At 47.6% G+C, this 25,122-nt stretch overlaps 1 protein-coding gene across 5 annotated transcripts in view; it reads right to left on the bottom strand.

The window, feature by feature from the left end:
• Positions 1-3,943: 3,943 nt before the first annotated feature.
• Positions 3,944-25,122, bottom strand: part of LOC135011413 (retinol dehydrogenase 7-like) — a 156,988-nt gene continuing 135,809 nt past the window's right edge. For all 5 annotated transcript variants that reach the window (XM_063952461.1, XM_063952459.1, XM_063952458.1 and 2 more), the window contains one exon: positions 3,944-4,858. In XM_063952461.1, the coding sequence (XP_063808531.1) occupies positions 4,644-4,858 (215 nt within the window). In that variant the 3' untranslated portion in view covers positions 3,944-4,643. The remainder of the gene's footprint in view (positions 4,859-25,122) is intronic.

Raw genomic sequence — 25,122 nt, 5'->3', positions numbered from 1 at the left:
TGCACCACAGACTGTCCAGGAGTTGGCGGATGCTTTAGTCCAGGTCTGGGAGGAGATTCCTCAGGAGACCATCCGCCACCTCATCAGGAGCATGCCCAGGCGTTGTAGGGAGGCCACACACACTACTGAGCCTCATTTTGACTTGTTTTAAGGACATTACATCAAAGTTGGATCAACCTATAGTGTGTTTTTCCACTTTAATTTTGAGTGTGACTCCAAATCCAGACCTCCATGGGTTAATAAATTTGATTTCCATTGATAATTTTTGTGTGATTTGTTTGTCAGCACATTCAACTATGTAAAGAACAAAGTATTTAATAAGAATATTTCATTCATTCAGATCTAGGATGTGTTATTTTAGTGTTCCCTTTATTTTTTTGAGCAGTGTATTTCATTCAGGGAGGTACGGAAAAGCATGCTTTGTCCAGTCATTTTAAGCAATGCCACAATAGCTGCACATCAGACATAAAGCGATTCTTAGGGCTGCAGTGGATTAAGGGCCATTGGCGTCAGAGAGATCTACCAAGCCAATTTGCCAAGGCAGAGATGAAAACCATCTTTGAATTAGCTACCTTAAAGCCAAGAGGCTTAAACCTCGACTTTGAGGTTAAGTGGTTTATATAGTGCCTCTACATTCCCACTGTTTCACTTTGAGCATTTCTGCACTTTATCATTATTGGAATAGTTTCACCGTGTGTACCACTGGAACTGTTGCTACTTCTTACTGCTAAATTGATTTATTATGACTGATGCTCTAATATTGTTAGTATCTTTTGTTGAGGTATGCCCAACATAAGGAAACCCCAGTTTAGATGAGAATGTGCAGTTATTAGAATCAGCAGTCCATGTATTTGGGATGTCCCGCTGCTGAACATACTTTCAAGCACGATCACAGTGGACGGAGAGACCGTAAAGGCATCCTACTCCTAAAAAAGATGGCAGCAGCTGGGAACACCCTTTGGTTGTGTGGTTTCAGCCCTATATTGAAAAAATAAAACAAATCCGTAGGAGATGCGTTGTCATAACACAGACTGGAAGTGACGTATCAGCACAGACTGGTTACCATAGGGATACTGGAAGTAATGTTTTAGGAATGGTTTGTGATTGGCCGGACGCAACAGAGATTCATGAAACGTGTCACGATCTGGGTTATTAGCCCCCATTATGTACCTGCTAAGTGCATCCTGAGACTGGCCCGGCGTATCAGGCCTGGATTCCACCTGCTCTGTCTGCGGGCAGCGCACTGCATGTCTGTGTCTCAAAGTTCTCTTCAGTAATCGCAGCAGCGCTGGCATTGCAACATTATACAAAATATCCATTTGGTTTAAGTATGGCGTCTCCTGCCCTCCGCCGCCAATACTACAGATTACCACATGTAAAGTACAAACAGACTTTCCCTCCAGCTTCAAACATGGGCGCAGCCATGTTTGTTTCTCATCACATGTTGTTCTCCACTGCTGTCTGGACTCTGCCTTAATTATCCAGCCAATCCAAGCTCACCAGCTGGTATAAATATCCTGCCCCAGGGCTGGATAATCGTCAGTGCTTTGGTCGTCAATCCTTGCATACATGTCTCTCCTGTTTGGTGAATTTACAGCTTGACTTTCCAGGTATTCCAGCTCCTGTGATTCAGCTTCTCCAAGAGACTGGCACCAAATACCACCCTGCGGTGCAGCCTGACTCCTGCAGTGTTCCAGCTCTGCTTCCTGGCTATCTACTGCGATCCTGACATCGGCTTCCAGCTTTGGACCTACTCTGCTCCCAGCTTCCAGCGGTGTTCTGGTATCGTTGCCACTTCCAATATCTACAGCATCGCTCACTAGCTTCTATGGTACAGTTGTCACTGGCTTCCAGCTTCCAGAGTTCTATCGCTTCCAGCAGTGCTTGGTGTTACCATCTGCCTACAGTGGTGCTTCACGTCCTCTCCAGCGGTATTCCTATATCGCCCTGCATATCCTTCTACACAACATCGGATCACAGTATTTATCGATGCTCACCATTGAACCGTCGCTCCAGTGGTTCAGCACATCGTTCTTCATACCGGTTCCATCCGGTAATCTCTAGCAATTCTAATTACATTTCTTCAACCTCAGTGTATCAGTGCCTATCCCAGTCTCCTGTCAACCACCTACTGGGCAGTACTTGCTTGTTCCTCATTACAGCGGTTAGCTGTGGCACGGACTTTTCAACTCCGGAATTTGGCAAGGACTTTTAGTCATCTAGTTCTGCATAGCCACAGTCTCAAATACCTTCTGCATTCTCAGGAACTGTACTGCATTTCTCTCTGCACTTAATTGTTGCAGATATCGCATTGCCAAGATAGATACTGTGTATGTAGAAGAACCCGGGATCAACACAGGGATTGAATATCCCCCACATGCTTGCAAGAACTGCCTGTTGACCGGTCTGTCTACTAACTGGTAATTCTTACCTTTCAGCCACCTGAGGACTTCCACATGCTTTGATGGATATTTAATTGTTTTAGGTATATGTGCTGTTTTATTGTGGAGTAAAACTGTGCTTCACTATGGGTCTAATTCAGACCTGATCACAACGGCAAACTTTTTCTCTGATGGGTAAAACAATGGGGGTAATTCATGCTAAAAAAGTTTCCTGTAAAAGAAGACTAGCCCTGCAGTTACTTACCCTGTGCGATGGATCCAGCGATGAAGGTCCCGGAATTGACGTCAGACAAACGCCCTCCAAATGCCTGGTGGACACACCTGCGTTCGGATCTCCGCGCCTGGAAAACGGTGAGTATCCGCCCCGGAATGCCTCCCCACTGTCAATCTTCTTGCGATCGCGCTAGCCATCACTTTCTTCTTTCTTCTAGTCGTTGCCCAGCGACAGCCGATAACATGTGCAGTGAGAGTTAGATTTGGGTGGGGTGTGTTCAAACTGAAATCTAAATTGCAGTGTAAAAATAAAGCGGCCAGTATTTACCTTGCACAGAAACTAAACAACACACCCAAGTCTAACTCTCTGCACATGTTATATCTGCCCCACCTGCAGTGCACATGGTTTTGCCCATTAGAGAAAGACTTTGCTTTTGCGATCAGGTCTGAATTAGGCCCTATATTTGCTCTTTTCCTCCTATCTTTCTGGAAATTCCACCATATATCCGTAAGGAATTGAGATTTACAAAGCTACTAAAGGATATGGTGACCTTTGTTTAAATTATATAGAACTATTAGGGCTGCATGAGGGGTGGTCTTCAGTATGCCGGCTGTTGGGATCCCGGCGCACAGTATACCGGCGCAGGAATCCCGACAGCCGGCATACCGACACTTATTCTCCCTCGTGGGGGTCCACGACCCCCCTGGAGGGAGAATAAAATAGCCCACCGTGCCTGCAGCGTGGCGAGCCCGCAAGGGGCTCATTTGCGCTCGCCACACTGTCGGTAAGCCGGCGGTTGGGCTCCCGGCGCCAGTATGCTGGTCGCTGGGAGCCCGACCGCCGGCATACCCTACTACACCCTGCATGAGTGGTTTCCCAAACTTTTTATTTGCATCCTTTTGTTGAAGGGATGAGGGAACCTTCTTGGGATTCTTACTTGTTATAGCTGCTCTATTTGCGCACTGAACACTCTACAAACTGTTGCTGCAACAATGTACTGTATATAAAAAACATGTAAACCATTTGGTTGTAGTTTGCATGTACAATATATATTTAAAGATAATTAAGTTGTATTTATCAAAGCTGGGAGAGAGATAAAATTGTGAGATATAAAGTACTACCTAATCAGCTTCTACCTTGCATTTTACATTCTGTGTTTGAAAAATGGCAGAAGCTGATTGGTTGGTACTGTATCTCTCACAATTTTATCTCTCCCCAAGCTTTAATAGAGACAGTACATCCCATAATATAAGTGACCTGAATTGGATTTACTCTTATGAATTATACTATCCAGTTTTATGACTACTGTTAGAAACACAACAAAATATTTAAAATTAAATCTTTTATTAGTTCATACAGATGAGATTTTATAACCTACATCTTAGCTTGAGGACTAATGATTGATGGCGGCTCCCCTTAGGGCTACCTGTATTATTCATATTAACACGAGTGACTCCAATGACTGATTATATACTGTGTATCATCTTTTATTACTTTATTATGACACTATGTGACTTAATTGTACAACACACAACTGTGAATTTTTTTCATTACAAATACTAATGTACCTACATTATCTTTATATGTACAATCCATGATGTCTCAATAAAAATTGTTTTGAAAAAAAACAAACATTTTTTTGTTATATATTTTTGTTATTTGTATCTATTTGAATGGATTGGTTTAGATTTTTTTGCTCTGTCATTGTGCCCATTATTATAAATTCATATGTGAATTACATTTAGCAATTACTAATAAACTATTTTATTGGTATGGAAATAAACATTCTTTTTCCTAGAAAATCCCCACAAATATTGGTAAGTATTCTAACCCCATTCCTAACCTACCCTTTCAGTAGCCTAAACCTAACTGTCCCCTTCAGCAGTCTAACCCTAACCATCCCCTCGTGCTGCCTAACCCTCCCTCTACTGCCTAACCCTAAAACCCATGGTTGGTATTTTGACCATCAGAATTGTGACAGTCAGGATAGTAAATGCCGGGATTCTGACTACATCCACTGATGACAATCACATACAAGCTGGTTTGGGTGCTGAGCGACACAGCAAATAATCAGATATGACAGTAGGGAGGTAGGAGATGGGGAGTAAGTAGAGCTTGCAGTCCCATCCAGGAGAGTATCTTGTCCAGGGGTAGATAGCAGTCACAGCATGTTCCATGCAGTCTGACACCATGTGAGCTCTTGGGCTTGCTGATCGTACTAAATTTTGCAGTACCTTCATATCTGCAAGTACACCAGACACAAGAGTTAAAATATAACATTACAGTATGACTTCACAAATATTCTACTCTAGGTCACTCAACTCAGACAGTGATGTTGTCTCCCAACATTCCAATCCTTAAGGGGGGTACTCACGGAGCGATATTCTAAGCAATCTGACTAGATTGCTTAGAATTTGAGCATTATCGCTCCGTGTGTACCCCCTACAGCGATAGCGATGCGCAGCCCCGCGCATCGCTCTCGCTGGTGCTAGATTGGCCTGCATGCAGGCCAATCTAGCGGGTCGCTCACTTCACCCGCTGGATGAAATGAGCGACCCCCCATTTCCCCCCGCACGCTCAGCACAGATCGCGCTGTGCTGAGCGGCGGGAGAGATGTGTGCTGAGCGGTTCGCTCAGCACACATCTCTCCCGCATCGGCCCGTCTATATGGGCCTTAAGTTTCAGGACTTGGACCTTGTGTCACTGAAGTTCTACAAGATACCCCTCAACCTCTTCTCTATCCTGAAAAAATGTCCCTCCATTGTTACAAGCAAAAGTGGCACCATCTCACAATTGCTCAGTACCAAGCTGGACATATTTCCCAGCATTCCCTTCAGTTGAGACATATGCCCAAGCTGCTGTATGGCAGAACAGCCCATACATACAGTGGGGATCGAAAGTTTGGGCACCCCAGGCAAAAATTCATTTTAATGTGCAAAAAGAAGCCAAGGAAAGATGGAAAAATCTCCAAAAGGCATCAAATTACAGATTAGACATTCTTATAACATGTCAAAAAAAAGTTTGATTTTATTTCCATCATTTACACTATCAAAAGAACAGATAACAAAAAATGGCATCTGCAAAAGTTTGGGCACCCTGCAGAGTTAATACCTTGTACTGCCCCCTTTGGACAGCTGAGACCTGGCAGTGTCATGGATTGTTCTCAATCATCGTCTGGAAAGACCAGGTGATGTCAATCTCAAAGGTTTTAAAAGCCCAGACTCATCTGACCTTGCTTCAACAATCAGCACCATAGGTTCCTCTAAGCAGTTGTGTAGAACACTGAAACTGAGACTAGTTGACGCTCACAAAGTAGGAGAAGGCTATAAGAAGATAGCAAAGCGTTATCAGATGCCCATATCCTCTGTTCGGAATGTAATTAAGAAACGGCAGTCATCAGGAACAGTGGAAGTTAAAGCAAGATCTGGAAGACCAAGAAAAATATCAGACAGAACAGCTCGCAGGATTGTGAGAAAAGCAAGTCAAAATCCACGTTTGACTGCACGATCCCTCCAGGAAGATCTGGCAGACACTGGAGTTGTGGTACACTATTCCACTATAAAGAGATACTTGTACAAATATGGTCTTCATGGAAGAGTCATCAGAAGAAAACCTCTTCTACATCCTCACCACAAAAATCAGCATTTGAAGTTTGCAAATAAACATATAGACAAGCCTGATGCATTTTGGAATAAAGTTCTGTGGACCGATGAGGTTAAAATAGAACTTTTTGGCCGGAATGAGCAAAGGTACGTTTGGAGAAGGAAGGGCACAGAATTTAATGAAAAGAACCTCTGTCCAACTGTTAAGCATGGGGGTGGAACAATCATGCTTTGGGGTTGTATTGCAGCCAGTGGCACAGGGAACATTTCACGAGTAGAAGGAAAAATGGATTCAATAAGATTCCAGCAAATTTTGGACGCTAACTTGATGCCATCTGTGAAAAAGCTGAAGGTAAAGAGAGGCTGGCTTCTACAAATGGATAATGATCCTAAACACACCTCAAAATCCACGGTGGATTACATCAAGAGGCGTAAACTGAAGGTTTTGCCATGGCCTTCACAATCTCCTGACCTCAACATAATTGAAAATCTATGGATAGACCTTAAAAGAGCAGTGCATCACAGACAGCCCAGGAATCTCAAAGAACTGGAAGACTTTTGTAAGGAAGAATGGGCGAAGATACCCCAAACAAGAATTGAAAGACTCTTGGCTGGCTACAAAAAGCGTTTACAAGCTGTGATACTTGCCAAAGGGGGCAGTACAAGGTATTAACTCTGCAGGGTGCCCACACTTTTGCAGGCGCCATTTTTTGTTTTCTGTTCTTTTGAAAGTGTAAATGATGGAAATAAAATCAAACTTTTTTTTGACATGGTATAAGAATGTCTAATCTGTAATTTGATGCCTTTTGGAGATTTTTACATCTTTCCTTGGCTTCTTTTTGCACATTAAATGGAATTTTTGCCTGGGGTGCCCAAACTTTCAATCCCCACTGTAAATCAGAGCAGTTAGGATGTAGGTTATCTTCCAATTAATCTAAGCAATTCCTAAGGGCCTTGACATTTTAGTGAATCAAATATAGTTTCAAAAGAATAGAAAATAGAATTTGCTTGACTGTGCCACACTTTTTGCAACTTTCAACCAATGGAGCAAGCAGTGGCTCCAGTTATTCTACCAGTGCACTGCAATTGAAAATGGACACAACAAAAACCCTACAGGCAAGGAGTGTTGAATGTGGGAGGGGTTTAAATTGTCAATGCAGTGTATGAAAAATTATTATATTAAAAAGCTAAAAACAAGGACAAGTACCTACCAGCCACATCTAATTTAGTAGATGCTATTATAAAATAGAGAGCATTGCATTGACAGATAAACAATATGCAGAGAATTCTAGTGGGCAATAAACAATACAGCATTGTAGTGACCAAAATACAATACACAGACTAATTTACTGACTGATACACCATACACAGAGTAAAGCAGGACTCATTCTCTAACACAATTTGGAAACTTATGCCTCGAGTACCTATAGAGCAATCCCCATGTACGAACAAATAATATTTCTATGTTTGCGGAAGCTGGAAGAAAGCAATATTGTGTAATATATTAAACTTTTATGAACTGTCAAACATATATTTTTGTTATAGAAAGGCTGGAACCAATTTTTTTATTGAATAGTATAGTGAATACCGGCAGCTACATGAGTCCCAGAGGCTGCATACAGATACACAGTGATGGCCAGCAGATCAGTCTATTATTGAATTCCTGAGTAGACCTACATTTATGTAGGATGGCCGCAGGAAGTGAGACACCGGATCTGCTGTTACTGTGTATGGCAGTGGTTCCCAAACTTTTTTGAATCACGGCGCCCTAGAATATAAGAATTTTTTTCACGGCACCCCTAGGCCAAAAATTTCTTATTGAGAAATTTAGAAAGAAATATTACATTAAGTAGATCGCGTTTATATGTCATCCTTAGGGTCAGTTGTGTGGTAAGGGACAAGATTTGCTTCTGTTTGGCCACATATTTTATGACTGGAAGCCACCAGCACTGGTTTTGCCTATTATATTGACCATGAATAATTTGAATTGGTCCTGGACCACCAACCCAGGGCACCCCTTCAAGTGTCCCGAGGCACCCCAGGGAGACACGGCACACAGTTTGGGAACCTCTGGTGTATGGGATCAAAAATGTTGGCAGAGGCATGCCACGAAAGTGGTCCTGACACACCTGCATTTTTACTGCCAATCTCCATTACCCCCCAAATGGCCCATGACTTTCAGTTACTTTGCAAATAAATCCTCTCTGCAATCGTCACTGCATCCGACACTCACCTTTTAAATCTACACTACATCATGTCACATCGGTTATCTTTCTTATTACACAGGTTCTCTTCTTGAGGCAGAGAGGTGAAAGTAGGTAATTCCTTTTCTGGCACAAAAGTTCAAGGATAGGCAAATAAAGTTTTTATGAAATGAGTCACACTTCTAGGGCAACTAAATACCACTTTCAAAAGCGATAAGCAATACTGTGATAATACAAGAACAAAATACAATGGAAAATAATAATAATTTGCTGTTACAGAAAATTATTCACAATGGCATTTATATGCTCACAGCTGACTCAAATAAAGATTTAATTTTTCTGCAGCTGCTTCCGTCTTCTTACTATAAATAAACAGGGCCAGTTCCGGGGCTTCTTGCGCCCCGGGCGGCATTAGGGGGTGTGGCTTCATACATGGGGCGTGGCCAGTTCCGCCCCCTGCACTGTAGTAGGATGTGCGGTGCGCGATGACGTCATCGCGCACCGCACAGCAAAGGTCCTCTCCACGAAGGAAAACTAGACGCTAAGCGTCTAGTTCCCTTCGTGGAGAGGACTTTTGCTGTGCGGTGCGCGATGACGTCAACGCGCACCGCACATCATTACAGTTAAGGTCCTCTCCAGGAAGGAAAACTAGACGCGTAGCGTCTAGTTTCCCTTCACAGCGGGGCAGCGGGGGGCACCACAGCAGCAGCAGATCTTGCCATGGTGCGGCGCCCTCCGGAAGGCGCCAGCGCCCTCCGGAAGGCGGCGCCCCGGGCAAAAGTCCTGCTTGCCCTTGGCAAAATCCGCTACTGTAAATAAAGTATGGTTAGTAAACTCAAAGGAATAAAAAACATTTAGCAAATATATAGATCTATACTAAATACTTATCAAGTACCTAATAAACAGTTTATTGGTACTGGCCAGGCACGAAAAGTTTGTGCACACAATTTAACCTGAAGCACACTATGATTGAGGTGGTCCTTCTCTGCAGTAATTAAAGCAGGATGGGTGCCCTCTCAGTGACTCACTTGACTCCCAAATCCTGTACTGACTGAGCTGTGCCCGATGATTCATTGACCTTGTATGTTGCTAGCCCAGGACTGGTTATATTAAGCCGCTCATAACTTTATTGTGATTACATAAACCTTTTACTTAAGCTAGCTTATCACTAAATAAAACCACACCACACACTGAAATAAAGACACGGACACAGTAGCTGGAGTTAAAGGTCAGACGATGTTTATTAATCGCTGACCAACTCTTTAAACTAATAATTGAGGCCGAATTAGAATTGAATTGAATATATATTAACTTTAGTTTGGAGGATGGCAAACAGAAAACCGCTGCCAAACACCAGCACCCGTCACCTAGATGACAAACCACCAAACCAAGGAGGGGAGTACACATACCCCGCCTCCTTCCCGCATAACCCGCATTGTGCTGGCCTTACCCCTCTTTCTCTGGCAAACGTTCGGTTCCCGCAGGGGAACGTCTAAATGTCCAACCGCAAGAAAAGGACACACCTGCCGTCCATTTAAAGAGGGAGCCCCACAATGACCACTTATGCCTGTGTGACAGCTGGTTGGCAGCGATTTCCCGCCAATCTGGCTTTCAATAGCCCACAGCAAGAACAAAAAACGTAGACGCATTCTGGGAGGGCGGGCGGGCATAAACTGAAAGGCAAGAGGGAGTCTAGCAAGATGGCCACCCCCTATATACTAACCTAAGACCCTCCTCTTCATCCTGATGCACAACCCCTTAAACCAATAGGAAAAAACCAACCGGGAAAACTGATCTGCCTAGCAACTGCTTAGTCATTTAACAACCAATCACAAAAAGTTGATCGCTTATATGGCCTCAGGCTTATGCAGCCTTCAGCTTATCTAAGCCGCTCATAACTTTATTGTGATTACATAAACCTTTTACTTAAGCTAGCTTATCACTAAATAAAACCACACCACACACTGAAATAAAGACACGGACACAGTAGCTGGAGTTAAAGGTCAGACGATGTTTATTAATCGCTGACCAACTCTTTAAACTAATAATTGAGGCCGAATTAGAATTGAATTGAATATATATTAACTTTAGTTTGGAGGATGGCAAACAGAAAACCGCTGCCAAACACCAGCACCCGTCACCTAGATGACAAACCACCAAACCAAGGAGGGGAGTACACATACCCCGCCTCCTTCCCGCATAACCCGCATTGTGCTGGCCTTACCCCTCTTTCTCTGGCAAACGTTCGGTTCCCGCAGGGGAACGTCTAAATGTCCAACCGCAAGAAAAGGACACACCTGCCGTCCATTTAAAGAGGGAGCCCCACAATGACCACTTATGCCTGTGTGACAGCTGGTTGGCAGCGATTTCCCGCCACCAAGGTTTTCCAAACCGCCACCGCCATCCGCAAACAGAACCTTAACCAACCAGAAACTAACTAGCTCTAACGAAAAAGACCGAAAATATCTTCCAGAAAAAACTGCACTCCTTCCGGAGAAAGGTGAACCCCATCGTCTCTATAGAACTGCCTGTTCCGCAGCACCAGCAGAGGATGCTTAATTGCCACTCCGCCTATGGCCTTGACAAACAGAGACACCGTCGAGTTCACCTTTTTGCGTGCTTTCTCCAGCGCCGAGAAACGCACCGCACCACGCCAATGGAAACGGGGCACCATTTCCGACCAGACAATGCATACCCCAGGCCAGTGACAACGTATCGCCACCACATCCGCCTTTATAGACAAAATCAAGTCTATGCCTTTAACTCGGCCCAGATCATTACCACCCAGATGAATGATAATACAACTGGGGCGACCCCAGCGGCGCTCCCTAGAAAAAAGGACGCGCAACAAATCACCCCATAACATGCCCCTAACACCTAACCATCTAAATTGCCGGGACCCAAAAATCTCAGTCGCCCTAGATGCCATGGGATGTTTCTCCGCCCAAAAAACATATGAATGACCAACCATCCATATGTGGTCTCCAAAATTGCTGACAGCTGTAAAAGAAAATATCCTAATGTCAGATTATGCACATAATCTGTAACTTAAACACAACGTAACCAATAAAACCCAAGTGAAGGAGAAAACTCAAAAAACCTCCCGTGGACCTTGGTAGAACAGCCAATTGAAATTAGGCCCCCTCGGAGGAAAAATTTTAAAAATTCGCTTCACACCCTCGATTCCTGAACGGTAAGCGTTCAAAAACCGACGAGTAAACACGTTTTTGGGTTAGCGCAACAGGCGCACTTATAACTTATCTATACGGACATAGGACTTATAGGAGGCCGACTTCCAGCGACCCAACTCCCGAATAGCCGCTGGTGATGAACCAGCGGCCGCCGCATGGGTAGCCGCCCCAATCCGAAAGGAATGAGTACCGAAGTCCGCCTCCTGCAAGCCCAACGCCGTCAAACATTTCTTGAACACCGATGAGAACTGAAACTTTGTCAGAGGGTCCAACTGCGCGTGCACCAGCAACTGGTTGCCCCCCGGAGGTCTTAACCGCACATACTCTTGCGTCAACCGCAGCGGGCAAACGCCCATACCTCCCTGAGCCTCCAAGGACAACCAGCGACCCCGACCTGTTTGATCTGTCTTGGACCGCACAATCCTACAGAGCAACAGGCCCTCCTGCAAGCGCACATTCTCGTAGAGCAGACCCGATTCCCGGGACGCCTTGCTGCTCGCCACTAGCTCGCTCACCCGAAAAGCCCCGAAAAAGGCAAGGGCATACGCGCTACTAAACAATGCCACCTCAAATTCCGAGGACGCAATCCGAGGTAGCACACGCAGCAATTCCGCTAGCAGCTGCAACGTTATAGGCCTACGTGAATCCGCAGGCGCCGGGTGCAACCTAGCCCAACCTTTCAGCGCTCTGGAAAGGACAAACGACCCCGTGGGGTCCGTTGTCCCGTGGAGTCGCGAGTGAAAGGCGATGCCCGCAAGGGCAGTAGCCATGGCCGCTTTTGACCTACCGTTTTGGTAATGCTCCCAAACAAAGGTCAACAGGGCGTCGGCCGAGGACTCACCTGCTACCCCGTACCTACTCTGAAAGGCTGACCAATCCCGCCATGCAGCATCATACGCTCGTAGCGTAGAGGGAGCCAGTGCACACCTGGCCAACGCCGTTAGACCGCTTCGACCATCTGCCAGACAGAAGGTGGGCACTGTAACCCCTCTGCCTCCGCTCCCGGAACCAACGTCCTGAATCTGTCAAACTGGAACCGGGACAATGCATCCGCAATTCCATTGTCAACTCCAGGTACGTGGCGAGCCCTAAAATTAATATTGCGCTGCAAACAAACCAACACTAAATGCCTTAGCAATCGCAGCGCCTGCGGAGATGAGGAACGCTGGTTATTAATCGCATGCACTACCCCTAAGTTGTCGCAAAGAAACAAAATGTCCCTATTTGCGAACCGTCCGGCCCATAACTCAAGCGCCACTAAGATCGGGAACAATTCCAGCAGAAGCAGGTTCTTGGTAAACCCACGCGTTACCCAAGATGCCGGCCAGGCCGCAGCGCACCATGAGCCAGCGAAGAACGCGCCGAAACCTCGACTGCCTGAAGCATCCGTGAACAACTGCAGCTGCTTACTGGAACAACAAGGAGCGGGCCACAACACTTCCCTGTTGAAGGACACCAGGAACGAGACCCAAATCCGCAAATCATCCTTGATCTCGCGGGAAAGGTACACGGAGTGATTCTGTCGAACCGTCCCCGCGGTGGCCCGCTCAAGTTTGCGACAGAAAATCCTACCCATGGGGATAATCCGACACGCAAAATTGAGAGAACCAAGCAAGGACTGCACCTGTTTAAGCCGAACCCTGCGTTTTCCTAAACAGTCTGTAATCAAACCCAATAGTTTCCGCACCTTATCCTCGGGCAAGCGACAGCACCCCCCTACCGTGTCAATCTCGATACCTAAATAGCTAAGACAAGTGCAAGGACCCTCGCACTTATCCTGCGCAACCGGTACCCCTAAAGCGCAGAATAACGACCTGGCCACCGAGAGAATGTCCCCACAGACCGAACTGTCTCCGGGGCCTACAAAAAGAAAGTCATCCAGGTAGTGAGCCACCCCCATCTGCCCGGAGGCGGTCTGGACGCACCAGTGCAAAAACGTGCTAAAGCACTCAAAGTAGGCGCAGGAGACAGAGCAACCCATGGGGAGACACCGATCGACGTAGAATTCGCCCCCTATTTTGAAACCCAGAAACCGCAGGGAATCTGGGTGTAGCGGGAGTAGCCGAAAGGCCGACTCCACGTCCAATTTTGCCAACAGACTCCCCGGACCACAATCCCGCACTAATCGCAGCGCGTCGTCAAACGACTGATATCGAACTCTGCATTGGGCTTCCGGGATAGCGTCGTTGACCGACAGCCCCGGCGGGTGCGACAAGTGCTGTATCAAACGAAACTTACCTATGGCCTTCTTGGGCACTACCCCTACTGGGGAAATGCACAAGGAGGGCAACGGGGAAAAGGGCGTAGGGCCCAGCCATGCGCCCCAGCCCAATCTCCCCGTCAACCTTCCGCCGGACTTCCTGCGGGAATTCCCGAGCCGATCTCAAATTCTGGCGTGCAACCACATACACCGAATCCGGGATTGGCAAACGAAAACCGTGCTGAAAGCCCTGCAAGAGAAACGATGCCGCCGACTCATCGGGGTACAAGGTAAGCCAGCGCTGCAACTCGGGAACTACAATCGGGGAGAAGGCCTTACTTGCCAATTCCACCGGCCTCGGTGGAAGCGGCAGGCTTACCGCCTGTCGCCGCGGTGCATTCCTTGGCCGGGTGACTGGCTCCGCACAACCTGCATGAGTGGCGAAAACGACAGCCCGTTCCTTTGCCGCATTTGCCGTCGTTGTAGGCAAAGCACTTGCCTTTTCCCGTCAATCGAGAAGCCACCGCCCCGGCCGCCCCGGGCTTCTTGGCCGTGACGTCCGGGGTGGGTTTGACCTGCTGCGTGACCTCCAACCACACCTCAACATCCTTAAAACCCGCGGGCAGGGTGGGGTTGCCATCCTGATTGCGACAAAACTTCTCGTCGTAATCCCGCCACGCGGAACCCTTGGATTTTAAGTACATATCGTGTACTAAAAACAAATATTTCACCAAGTTGGCATACTCCGCGGGACGCGATTCCGTGTAGCAAGCCATGAACACCAAAAACCCACGCAGCCACTGGTGAAAATTGCGAAACGCATTTTCCCCAATACCACCCGGTTTCTTGGCCGCGTCAAAACCCTGCCGCATTTCCTCTGTAAGGGTGAATATGTCTACATACTTCCCCTTACGTATTTTTTCCCGCATGCGCTTACGAACCCCTCTTGTCACTGCCGTGTTGGCGCAATGTACCATCTCGCCGTAACGGGGAGGGTCGGAGGGGACCACCTGCGCAGGAGCGGCCACCTTGTGCGCCTCCTTGGCCATTCGCCGCGCGATGAGCCTAGCTAATTTACGCGGGCGCCGCGGAGAGCCGGATGATACGCTGCTAGAAGACGAGGAACTACAAGTTGAAACGTGTAAAGGAATATTTAGCTCACCGGAGTTTGAAGGACCCGGAACCGCGTCGTCCGCTGCACCCGCCTCCGCTGATGGCCGTACCTCCACGTTCGCAGTCGCGCTTGTCCGTGACCTTCGCCTCGTGACGGGCGTAGCCCCTGAATTAGACGGAACCTGCAAGGGAGAAAAAGAGGGGACAACCGGCACCGGGGGAACCAGAACATCATTAACACTTGTCCGCAAATGCGGAGGCGGAGAGCCCGTCCCCCCGTTCCGTGGCGGATGGCCGCCCGGCAGCTGCAGGGAGGGGGCCCCCGCCGAGGTGTACCCGATCGACTGCGTAAAGGCTGACCCGCTCACTGCACCGAAACTCGCGGGGTAAGACGGCCGCCACGCCGTATGCGGCGGGCAGCCGCCCGCCCCCGCCCATCCGTATGACGCCGGAAGGAACTGAGGGGGCGCCGCGAGAGGGGGCCAACTCTGTGCCACCTGATACCCACCGCCCGGTGCTTGCCCTGACTGCAGGCCCGCAAAGGCCGGCAAGGGCACCGCGACTCGGGGGCCACCGACCGACCACGTGGACTGCACGCCGGCGCCCGCGCTGGCCCCGTGCGGGGAAAACTGTGTGCCGGACACCGTCATGAAGCCCATGGAAGGCATGCTGGCGGCTAAGGGGAATGCTGGAGCCGGAGGCCACGCAAAACCCCCGGGGAAGGACTGGCTCCCCGCGAAGCCTTGCTGCGCTGCTACCGAAAGCGCCCCGCCGGGCGTCATATAAGCCGCCGAGACGGATGTCTGTGTGGACCCAAACTGAAAAGGACCGGGAAGGGCGTGGAGAGGGGTTTGAAAACCGACGAGCGGGGGCGCCGTTAATGGCGTCGGGGCGTCTGACACCCAGGAGGAGCCCGAGCAGGCCACCGAGGCCGGGGGAAAACCCTGCCATGTGACTGCCGCCAGGGCGGGTGTGGCGGCCGCCGCTGCCACGTCCCCCGCCCCGGCGACACTAGGCCCAAACGGCCCAATATTATTTAAATTGAGGTGCGGTGTGCTAAACCCCCCGCTTGAGGGGGGTAGTATGGGGCCCTGTATTGTCCCGGGGACAGCGGGAGCCGCTACCCGCTGCCCTGGGCTCATATCCCCCAGCTGCATATTGACCCCCCCTCGCCCCCCGCAGCTCTGCCGCGGCCGTCCGGCACAGCTTGTGCCCCCAGGACGCCGCCGAGAGCCGACCGCGGGGATGGAGGAGGAGGGCCGGAGGCACTTATGGAAGGAGGGAGGGAAGTCGTTTCGCCCGCGGGAGACGCCGGGGAGCGCGGCCCAGCCGGACCGCGCGCACCCGCGCCACGTGCAGAGCGGCCGCCGGCCGCCGGAGGGGAAGTGCTGCAGACGCCCGAGGCAGGAGGGAGAGGAGAGGCCCGTCCCGCTGCGAGCGCCGGGACGCACGGCCCGGCCGAGCCGCGCGCGTCGGCACCACGTGACGAGCGGCCGCTGGCCGCCCGTCTCCGTGCGGCAGGGGAGCGGGCTGTAACTGCCCGTCCCCGCCGCCTGTCTGAAACAGGGGGAAGTCCTCTCTGTGGCGCAACGCTCGGGGAGCGGGAGCGGAAGGCGCTCCCCGCATCCACGAGGCGCCGGGGGGGGGGAGCTGCACGTTTTGGACGAGGCATGGCAGAGGGGGGAGAATCTGCAAAAGTATACAATGACACGCAGAGAGGGGGCACAGCACTGTATAATGCCCTAGAGAAGGCAAATGAAATTCAAAAAAAACAAAACAAAAACAATTTACAGGCAGTGAAAATAAGCAATAGTACTTATCCTTCCTGGGGCATAAACTGAAAGGCAAGAGGGAGTCTAGCAAGATGGCCACCCCCTATATACTAACCTAAGACCCTCCTCTTCATCCTGATGCACAACCCCTTAAACCAATAGGAAAAAACCAACCGGGAAAACTGATCTGCCTAGCAACTGCTTAGTCATTTAACAACCAATCACAAAAAGTTGATCGCTTATATGGCCTCAGGCTTATGCAGCCTTCAGCTTATCTAAACTCAATTGTTTAAGGAGAATATGAAGTTGCTCTTGGTACCCTCTCCAGTACCAAATATGGGCAACCGCTGCACAAATATACTAGATCCTCATTAACATACAGTATCTATAATGGTAATAACTGAAGCCAACTATGGTTAAACTGCATAAATATAAATTGGCATAAAGTTTATCATTCACTCCTAGGAAGGTAACTGTAAGTGATAATGTTAAGTCATACCCTCCAACTGTACCTTTTTAATAGGTACAGTACCTTTTTTTATGGTCTGTACCTATTTTTGGCTCTCCAAACTTCCATTGAAAGTATAGGAAAATGGGCGTGACCACGCCCCCCCTTTACCCATGACCACGCCCCTTTTTCTAATTTGTACCGATTTTTGTGTGTAAAATGTTGGAGGGTATGCTAAGTGGGTGACTAGAAATCTACCATTGCACTGTTTCAGTTCTCAGAAAGATAGCTTTAAGTGCTGAAATAACAGTGTATCTGTCCCTTGCTTCTAAAATGCAGCCCTGGAGAAGCTAAATGAGTGTAAAATCCTTTTCAGTGCACAATTATAGTTCACTATGCTGTAGAACAAGTTGGGTTCCTTAATGCCGGTGGTCGGGAGGCATTCAGAATACTGACCATGGCATCCCGACAGCGAGAATCCAGACAGGGGGAAGGTAAGTATACTGACCTGAACTATGGTCCATAGGATCAGCTGTTTAGCACCTTCAGGGAGGAGGACTGCATTTTTTCCCCAGCCACAGGTCTCTGCTGTCAGTCACTGTGTGAGGAGGCGGCTCCAGGGGGGAAACACAGGAAGTCTGCCTCTGGCAGCCGAGAGAAGTAAGTCCCAATCAGTGCAGCCCACAGTCTCACCCTGCACACTAGTGCCGGTTCTCTCTCAAGCCTTGCTCAGTCGATCAGTCTGCACCAGCTACCTTAAGTTTATACCTCTCAGACTGTACCACACTCTCCTTTCTTCACTGTTACCTCAGGAGATTCCTCTCACCCTCTGGATAAATCACTCTGCCCCTCTCCTCAGAGACAGATCACACCCTGCTCTGTATAACTCCACCCCTGTGTATCTCCAGTAACTTTAGTGTACCAACAGTTTATTTTTAATAAGTGTCCATATACTGTATGCACAGTAATGCCCATACACATCAATACATGTGGTTACACTACTGGGGTATCACAATTGTAGCACATGTGCAGTGCGACTAAGATGCATACCCTACAGCTGCACCACTGCTACAGTGAAATGCATCATCAGCATTATTTCTCCATACTGTAGGAATATTTTACTTTATTATATTTCTTTGCATGCTCATGGGCTGTTGATTCTTCCGCTCTTCCTTGCTCTGAGTCACCAGGGTTAGAGAAACTTGTACAACATTCCTGCCACTAGAAGCAAATTTCTACTCTCTGCTGTTCACTTCCTCAGGCACATGGCAGAAAGCAGAAGCCAACATGCATCTCTGTACAGACTCTACCTGGCAATTCCTGTGGCAGGCGCCCGGACAGGCTGCATGTGTTTCTTGCTTGAGTCCATCTGTTCTCTGGTTTATCGGTAATCTCTGAGGGTCAGGATTCTATTTAATTTGATTTTGTACAGGATCTTATGTATTTCATGTTTATGTGCTCTTAATAAAATGGTGGTACACTATCAAAATGTTTCTTTTTTTAATACTGTGGGATATGGCATACTCTGAATGGTGTGGCGTTCCATACAGAATATATGGATGAGAGTTAATAGAGACATTGTTGCACATGGATGAGAACCTAGAGATACATTATACTTATCCTATATAATAAAAGGCTAATGCTGCTTCTCACCTCTGTGGGGGAATTCAAGTGTTTTGCGAGCCAACAGCCACTAGGTGGTGCCCAATGGAGCAATTCAAGTGTTGCTCTGTTCAGGCACGCACAGCCACCGTCGGTGACATTGCTGTTATGTTGTTTCATCATTTTGACAGGCTGTTAACTAGTTTGAAGAAACTTTGGTTCATAGACCCGTATTGATGACAACACAGTGACTAATCAAGAAAGACTTTGGACTGTTTACTCTGGACTCATTTAAGGGAGGTATTTTTCATTTTTTATACGTGATTTTGACCTGTATTTATGTCAGTAGTGCCCTAGTACTTTTCTCCCCTTTTCTTTAATTCTTACAGTATGTACAGTACAGTACCTACACTTGACTATTTTAAGAGAAACTTTATAGCATTTAAACCCCATTTTTCATTAAAAAAAGGTGACTGAATTCTTGAATTAAGATTATGGGAAGATATGTGCATGGGTCTGGTGGGCAGGATGCATTTCTTAGGCTATTAGGAATAAAGGTTAGGATATTCCCTTGATTTAATGGTTTGAGGATTGTGCAGCCTACAGGTATAGGAGGAGGGGGGGTTATATGTTGGTTCTTAGGGGTAAATTTACTAAAGCTTCTAAAACAGATAACTGGTGATGTTGCCCATCACAACCAATCAGATGCTGTCTCTGAGTTCTCTTTTAGAAAATGATAGACAGCATCTGATTGGTTGCTATGAGCAACATCACCAATTCGCTGTTTCAGAAGCTTTAGTAAATGTACCCCTTATAATCTGGATATGGGAGAGATCATCCTCTTTCCTGTCAGAGTTCCCAGTCCACTCTGCCTTGTTTTCTGCTTCCCTGATGATATGTTATTTTGCAATTTGTTTCTAATTTTATTTTTTGTATTGTTTTTCTTATTTTCAGGTTCTTCACTGGTTATTGGGAAATAATTCAGTAGTCTGAATAGTAAGATTATAAAACATCTCTCCTTTTGAAGTAAGGCAAAGTGTCCTGCCCTTGAGAGGGAACCTGGCTATGTCCATTAATAACTGTCAGTCTGGCTCAGGAAGGGGGTGTGGTTTTCCTGCACTCCGCCCCTCTCCTCAGAGACAGATCACACCCTGCTCTGTATAACTCTGCCCCTGTGTATCTCCAGTAACTTTAGTGTACCAACAGTTTATTTTTAATAAGTGTCCATATACTGTATGCACAGTAATGCCCATACACATCAATACATGTGGTTACACTACTGGGGTATCACAATTGCAGCACATGTGCAGTGCGACTAAGATGCATGCCCTAAAGCTGCACCACTGCTACAGTGAAATGCATCATCAGCATTATTTCTCCATACTGTAGGAATATTTTACTTTATTATATTTCTTTGCATGCTCATGGGCTGTTGATTGTTCCGCTCTTCCTTGCTCTGAGTCACCAGGGTTAGAGAAACTTGTACAACATTCCTGACACTAGAAGCAAATTTCTACTTTCTGCTGTTCACTTCCTCAGGCACATGGCAGAAAGCAGAAGCCAACATGCATCTCTGTACAGACTCTACCTGGCAATTCCTGTGGCAGGCGCCCGGGCAGGCTGCATGTGTTTCTTGCTTGAGTCCATCTGTTCTCTGGTTTATCGGTAATCTCTGAGGGTCAGGATTCTATTTCATTTGATTTTGTACAGGATCTTATGTATTTCATGTTTATGTGCTCTTAATAAAATGGTGGTACACTATCAAAATGTTTCTTTTTTTAATACTGTGGGATATGGCATACTCTGAATGGTGTGGCGTTCCATACAGAATATATGGATGAGAGTTAATAGAGACATTGGGGTATATTTACTAAGGTCCCGATTTTGACCGAGATGCCGTTTTTACTTCAAAGTGTCATCTCGGTAATTTACTAAGCAAAAATCACGGCAGTGATGAGGGCATTCGTAATATTTTGGAAGTCCTAGGAAAAAATCACGAATCAATACACCATCAGTCAAATACGCCTGCAATTTGGTAGAAATCGGGAATTTACTAAAAAGTGCAAATCACAAACACTGCCGACAATAGCCAAACACTGCCGTGCAGAAATACAAATCGTAAAAAAGTGCTAAAAAAAAACAGACCTGCTTTTTTATCCCGTGTTTGGATAGGCATGCAGGGATCCATGAGATCCGTGCATGTTTATCAGTGGGAAGGGGATGGGAAAGTGTTAATTTTTTGAAAAAAAATTGCGTGGGGTCCCCCCTCCTAAGCCAAACCAGCCTCGGGCTCTTTGAGCCGGTCCTGGTTGCAAAAATCAGGATTTTGGTACTTACCGATAAATCCCTTTCTCCGATTCCACAGGGGCCACTGGAGCGTAGTTACAATGGGGAAATAGTAGGCAGTAATTGGGAGCTGGCACTTTAAAATTCTAACACTGTGGTTAGCACCTCCCCTACTATCTCCCCTCCAAGCCAGTCTACGTAAAACTGTGCCCGAGGAGAGCTGGAATAAACAAACCTTAAGGTAGAGGAGGTTAATGACGCCCTGTAAACCAGGATAACCCAAACCAAACCTGGAACAGAACCTGACAAAAACCAGGCTAGCCTGAAGTCAACAAGCAGTCATATGGTGATCTGCAAATCGTTACGCAAAAAACCAAGGAGGAACAGCGCTGGGCGGGCGTCCAGTGGCCCCTGTGGAATCGGAGAAAGGGATTTATCGGTAAGTACCAAAATCCTGATTTCTCCTTCATCCACTAGGGGCCACTGGAGCGTAGTTACAATGGGGACGTCCCAGAGCTCCCAAAACGGGTGGGAGAGCGCTGAGAGTCCTGTAAAACCGCTCGGCCAAACTGTGATGCAGAGGCCGCAAAAGTGTCAAACTTGTAGAATTTGACAAAACGAATGTCGGTCCGACCCAGTCGCCGCCCGACATAAAGTATTCGTGGAGACCCCACGGGCAGCTGCCCACAAAGGTCCCACAACGCGCGTAAAGTGCGCTGAAATGGAAAACGGAGGCTCTCGAGCAACCGCCAAGAAGACTGTCTGATGGTCAGATGTATCCAATAGCCCAGCCTATGCTGGGACCCCTGCTATTTAGTACGGGAGCCTCGTACAGAACAAAGAGGAAAAACACTTTGTCAAATAGCCTAAGATCTCTGTAGAGAGAGTCGGCGAGCCCTGACAACATTCAAAGAGGACTGAAAGACACTAGTGTCAGATTTATATGAAAAACGGACATCCCCACTGGAAGGGACGACCGCTGAGGCCGAAGCTCAGCCGGGGGAGATGTCAATAGAGTGCTCCCTGAAAAAGAGCACGAAGTTACGGCCGGGGGAGTTGTCAATAGAGTGCTCCCTGAAAAAGAGCACGAATTTACGGCCGCTAGGTCAATCTCTTTTGGAAGAAAACCGGAAAAAAAAGGAAGAAACCTAAAATTCAGGTCAATGTGGTTTGAAGCACAGCCGAGCAAAACCTCCCAGAGAAACTAAGGATGGCGGCTGAAAGGTAACTGAAAGAAGGGGAAAACCCCTTTTTTCCTTATTATGTCCCTTAAAGTTTTCCAAAAGTGGCAAAAGCGAGAAGAGGTAACAGACTTCTGAAATCGGGGCCCAGTAGGCCTAACCGAACTAGGGAACTCTTCCCTTCTGAGGTCTCGTGAACAGTCACACGGTCAAACGAAACCAGCGTAAGATGAACAAAGAAAAGGACCCTGTTGAAGCCCCGTCGAGGTAGGAGCCAAGGCTCCTCTACTGACAACAGGTGTAGCTGTATCTTCAAATCATGCTAGGCCCAACCAGAGCCACCGAGAGGACTAGTACGCATATTCCCCTCCTGTGTTATCGACCGTGATGTAGAAATAGAAAAGGAGGCAGGATAGAATAACCCGAAACTCCCAGGAACCCTGAGGGCATCCTCGGCTATTGCCGCCAGAGCTCACGTCCGAGAGTAGTAAAGGGTTAAAGAGTCAGTCAGAACGCCCTGAGGTCGATCCGAAATCTCCGCCTACAGCGGACCAGCTGACAAAACTCCGGGGGATGTTCCCTCATCCGGGAGTTTGACCTGGTGGAAAGAAGATTGTTGTCCTCCGCTCAGAGGGGAGTGTAGGCGACCACTCATTACGTCGCAGCCTGACTGTGTTGAGAAAACGTCTATGAGGAGCATAAATTGGATCTGTGTCGAACCAGAAGCTTCTGGATCCTCCAGACATTCAGAATCCCCTAATGTACAGAGTGGGATAGTAGCAGTAGATTGTCCCATTAGGGAACCAACGTCACCTCCTGCCTTTGAAAAAGAGTTATTCTGCGAACTTCCTGAACCCTGTGGGATCGGAAGAGAGAACGAAAGGAAAGGACTGACAGTGAAAATGAGAATCCTGTAATGCGAATCTGAGAAAAGCCTGACGAGGAAAACCAACCGAAATCAGTAAACAGGCATCTCTGAAGACAAGGGACACGTAAAACTCCCTTTCTTGTTTAAACTAGCAATCACCGACTGAAAGGATTCTAAGGCCAGAATAGGCCTGGCCGAGCCAACTGGCTTCGGAACGTGAAAAGAAAACAAAGGCCTGAGAACTGTCCCGATTCAAAAACAGGGATCAACACCCTCTGCGGTTAGAAGCATATGGAGCACCGCCTGCAGTATGACTCTCTTGTCATCGTAAATCGGCCGATCCATGCCGAGTGACTCCTGAGACGGTTGTACCCCAAATCTAGTCTGTAACCGCCCAAGCCTTCTCCCACCGACCTGCGCCTACCCTGGGACCCTCCAGGTGGTAGGAAAGTCTGACCTGTAGTGGGTGTATAGGATGACCTAAAATCAGACTGGACCGAGGATGTTGAACCTCTGCTTCAGCCTTTTTACCCTGAGATCCCCTGGCTACTGAGATATCTCCCGTGTGGAGTCGAAAGCTTGAAAGGGCACGGAAAAATCTAAAGGAAAAACCGGTAAAGGTCTGTCTTGGAGCTGGAGCAGTAGTAGGAGAAAGCAAAGTGGACTTACCTCCAATGGTTCAAGAAATCCTGCAGAAAGTTCCTTCCCTGAACCATCTGCCCCGTAGGTTTTCATGTTCACCTGTCACTGTCGCAGCCCCAGAGGTCGTCGGGTTAGGACAGCCCAAGCGAAAATGCAGGTTCCGAGCCTGCAGACGTGGAGATCTCCAAAGAAACATAACGCAGAATCGTGATTCTGACCTGTACCAAAGTCTCCATTGATCCTGATGCGAAACATCCTGTAACCTAGAGGACAATTGTTCCACAACCTACCTGCTCCGGACCAGGTAGAACCCTGCTGCCGTATATATGTCTTCGATGGATCCCTGAGCCAGGTTGCCTCAGGAAAATGGCAGCTTGTTGGACCAGCGATACATCGAGGGGTATACCCTGGAGAGGTTCTGATACCCTTCCCTGCCGTCTGCGGGGAAAGGATAGGAAAACAAACATTGTTTGATACCTGAAATTGTGTATTCGGGTGTCTGCCGGTCGCCTACCGGAGCCCGCCCAGCTCATCCGAAACTGGACCAGTCGCTGTAATTTCGTCATCGGCGTCGACCCCTGAGGGACTTGACGTGTCCACCTCTTTCACCTGCAGTATCAGACGAACTGCTGTATAATGCACCTGGATATTCTGAGACACTGGTTTAGACTCCATAGAAAACAGACATCATTAGTATGGTCACATGGAAGGTTAGCAAGGTTCCTTTAGAAACCTGGAGAGGTGAAATGACGTACAAGGTCTCTGGTTAACAGCGACATTACCTGTATAATCTGAGCTGTTCAAACAGGAGTGTCCCGCAGGTGCGTGGAGGGCTATGCAGATGGCTCCACTGCATACTTCACACCTAAGAGGGAGTTCTTTGACTATCCCAGGTGAGACAAACGAAAGGAGAAAAGGCGGTTAAATAAACACAGCCCTATGTAAAGTCTCCACTATAATGTATAGTGACCAACACGATTCAAATAAACTTTGTGGAGCAGCGGAGACCTGAACCAGTAGTGCTGCGCCGTGGGACAGGAGTCTTAGCCCTAGGCTATAGGATCTCCCCCCCTCTGTACAGATACCCGCTACTAGCGTACTGAGTCACAGCGTTATCTGTCTGATGCCTTACGCACATTCCCCAAATTACTAATAGTATTAGTAACTAGTCACACCAAAGGAATAATAAAGGGAAGGCAACACCCCGCCCTGTATGTAGAGCACGGCTAATTTAGGTGCACCAGATGTTCCGCTGGCTTTCCAGAATGGTGGCCAGCCTGTGAGAAAAGATGGGGTAAAATGGTATTTCTTGTTTTATCCCCTATGCATTATTGTATGCACATATCTATATACAGCTCACACACACTTAAATATATATACAAACATATCTATATATA

This window comes from Pseudophryne corroboree, chromosome 2 (genome assembly GCF_028390025.1).
Source record: "Pseudophryne corroboree isolate aPseCor3 chromosome 2, aPseCor3.hap2, whole genome shotgun sequence".
In the NCBI taxonomy this organism is placed as follows: Eukaryota; Metazoa; Chordata; class Amphibia; order Anura; family Myobatrachidae; genus Pseudophryne; species Pseudophryne corroboree.
The sequence above is the reverse complement of the archived record's forward strand: the minus strand, read 5'-3'. Positions and strand labels throughout refer to the sequence as shown.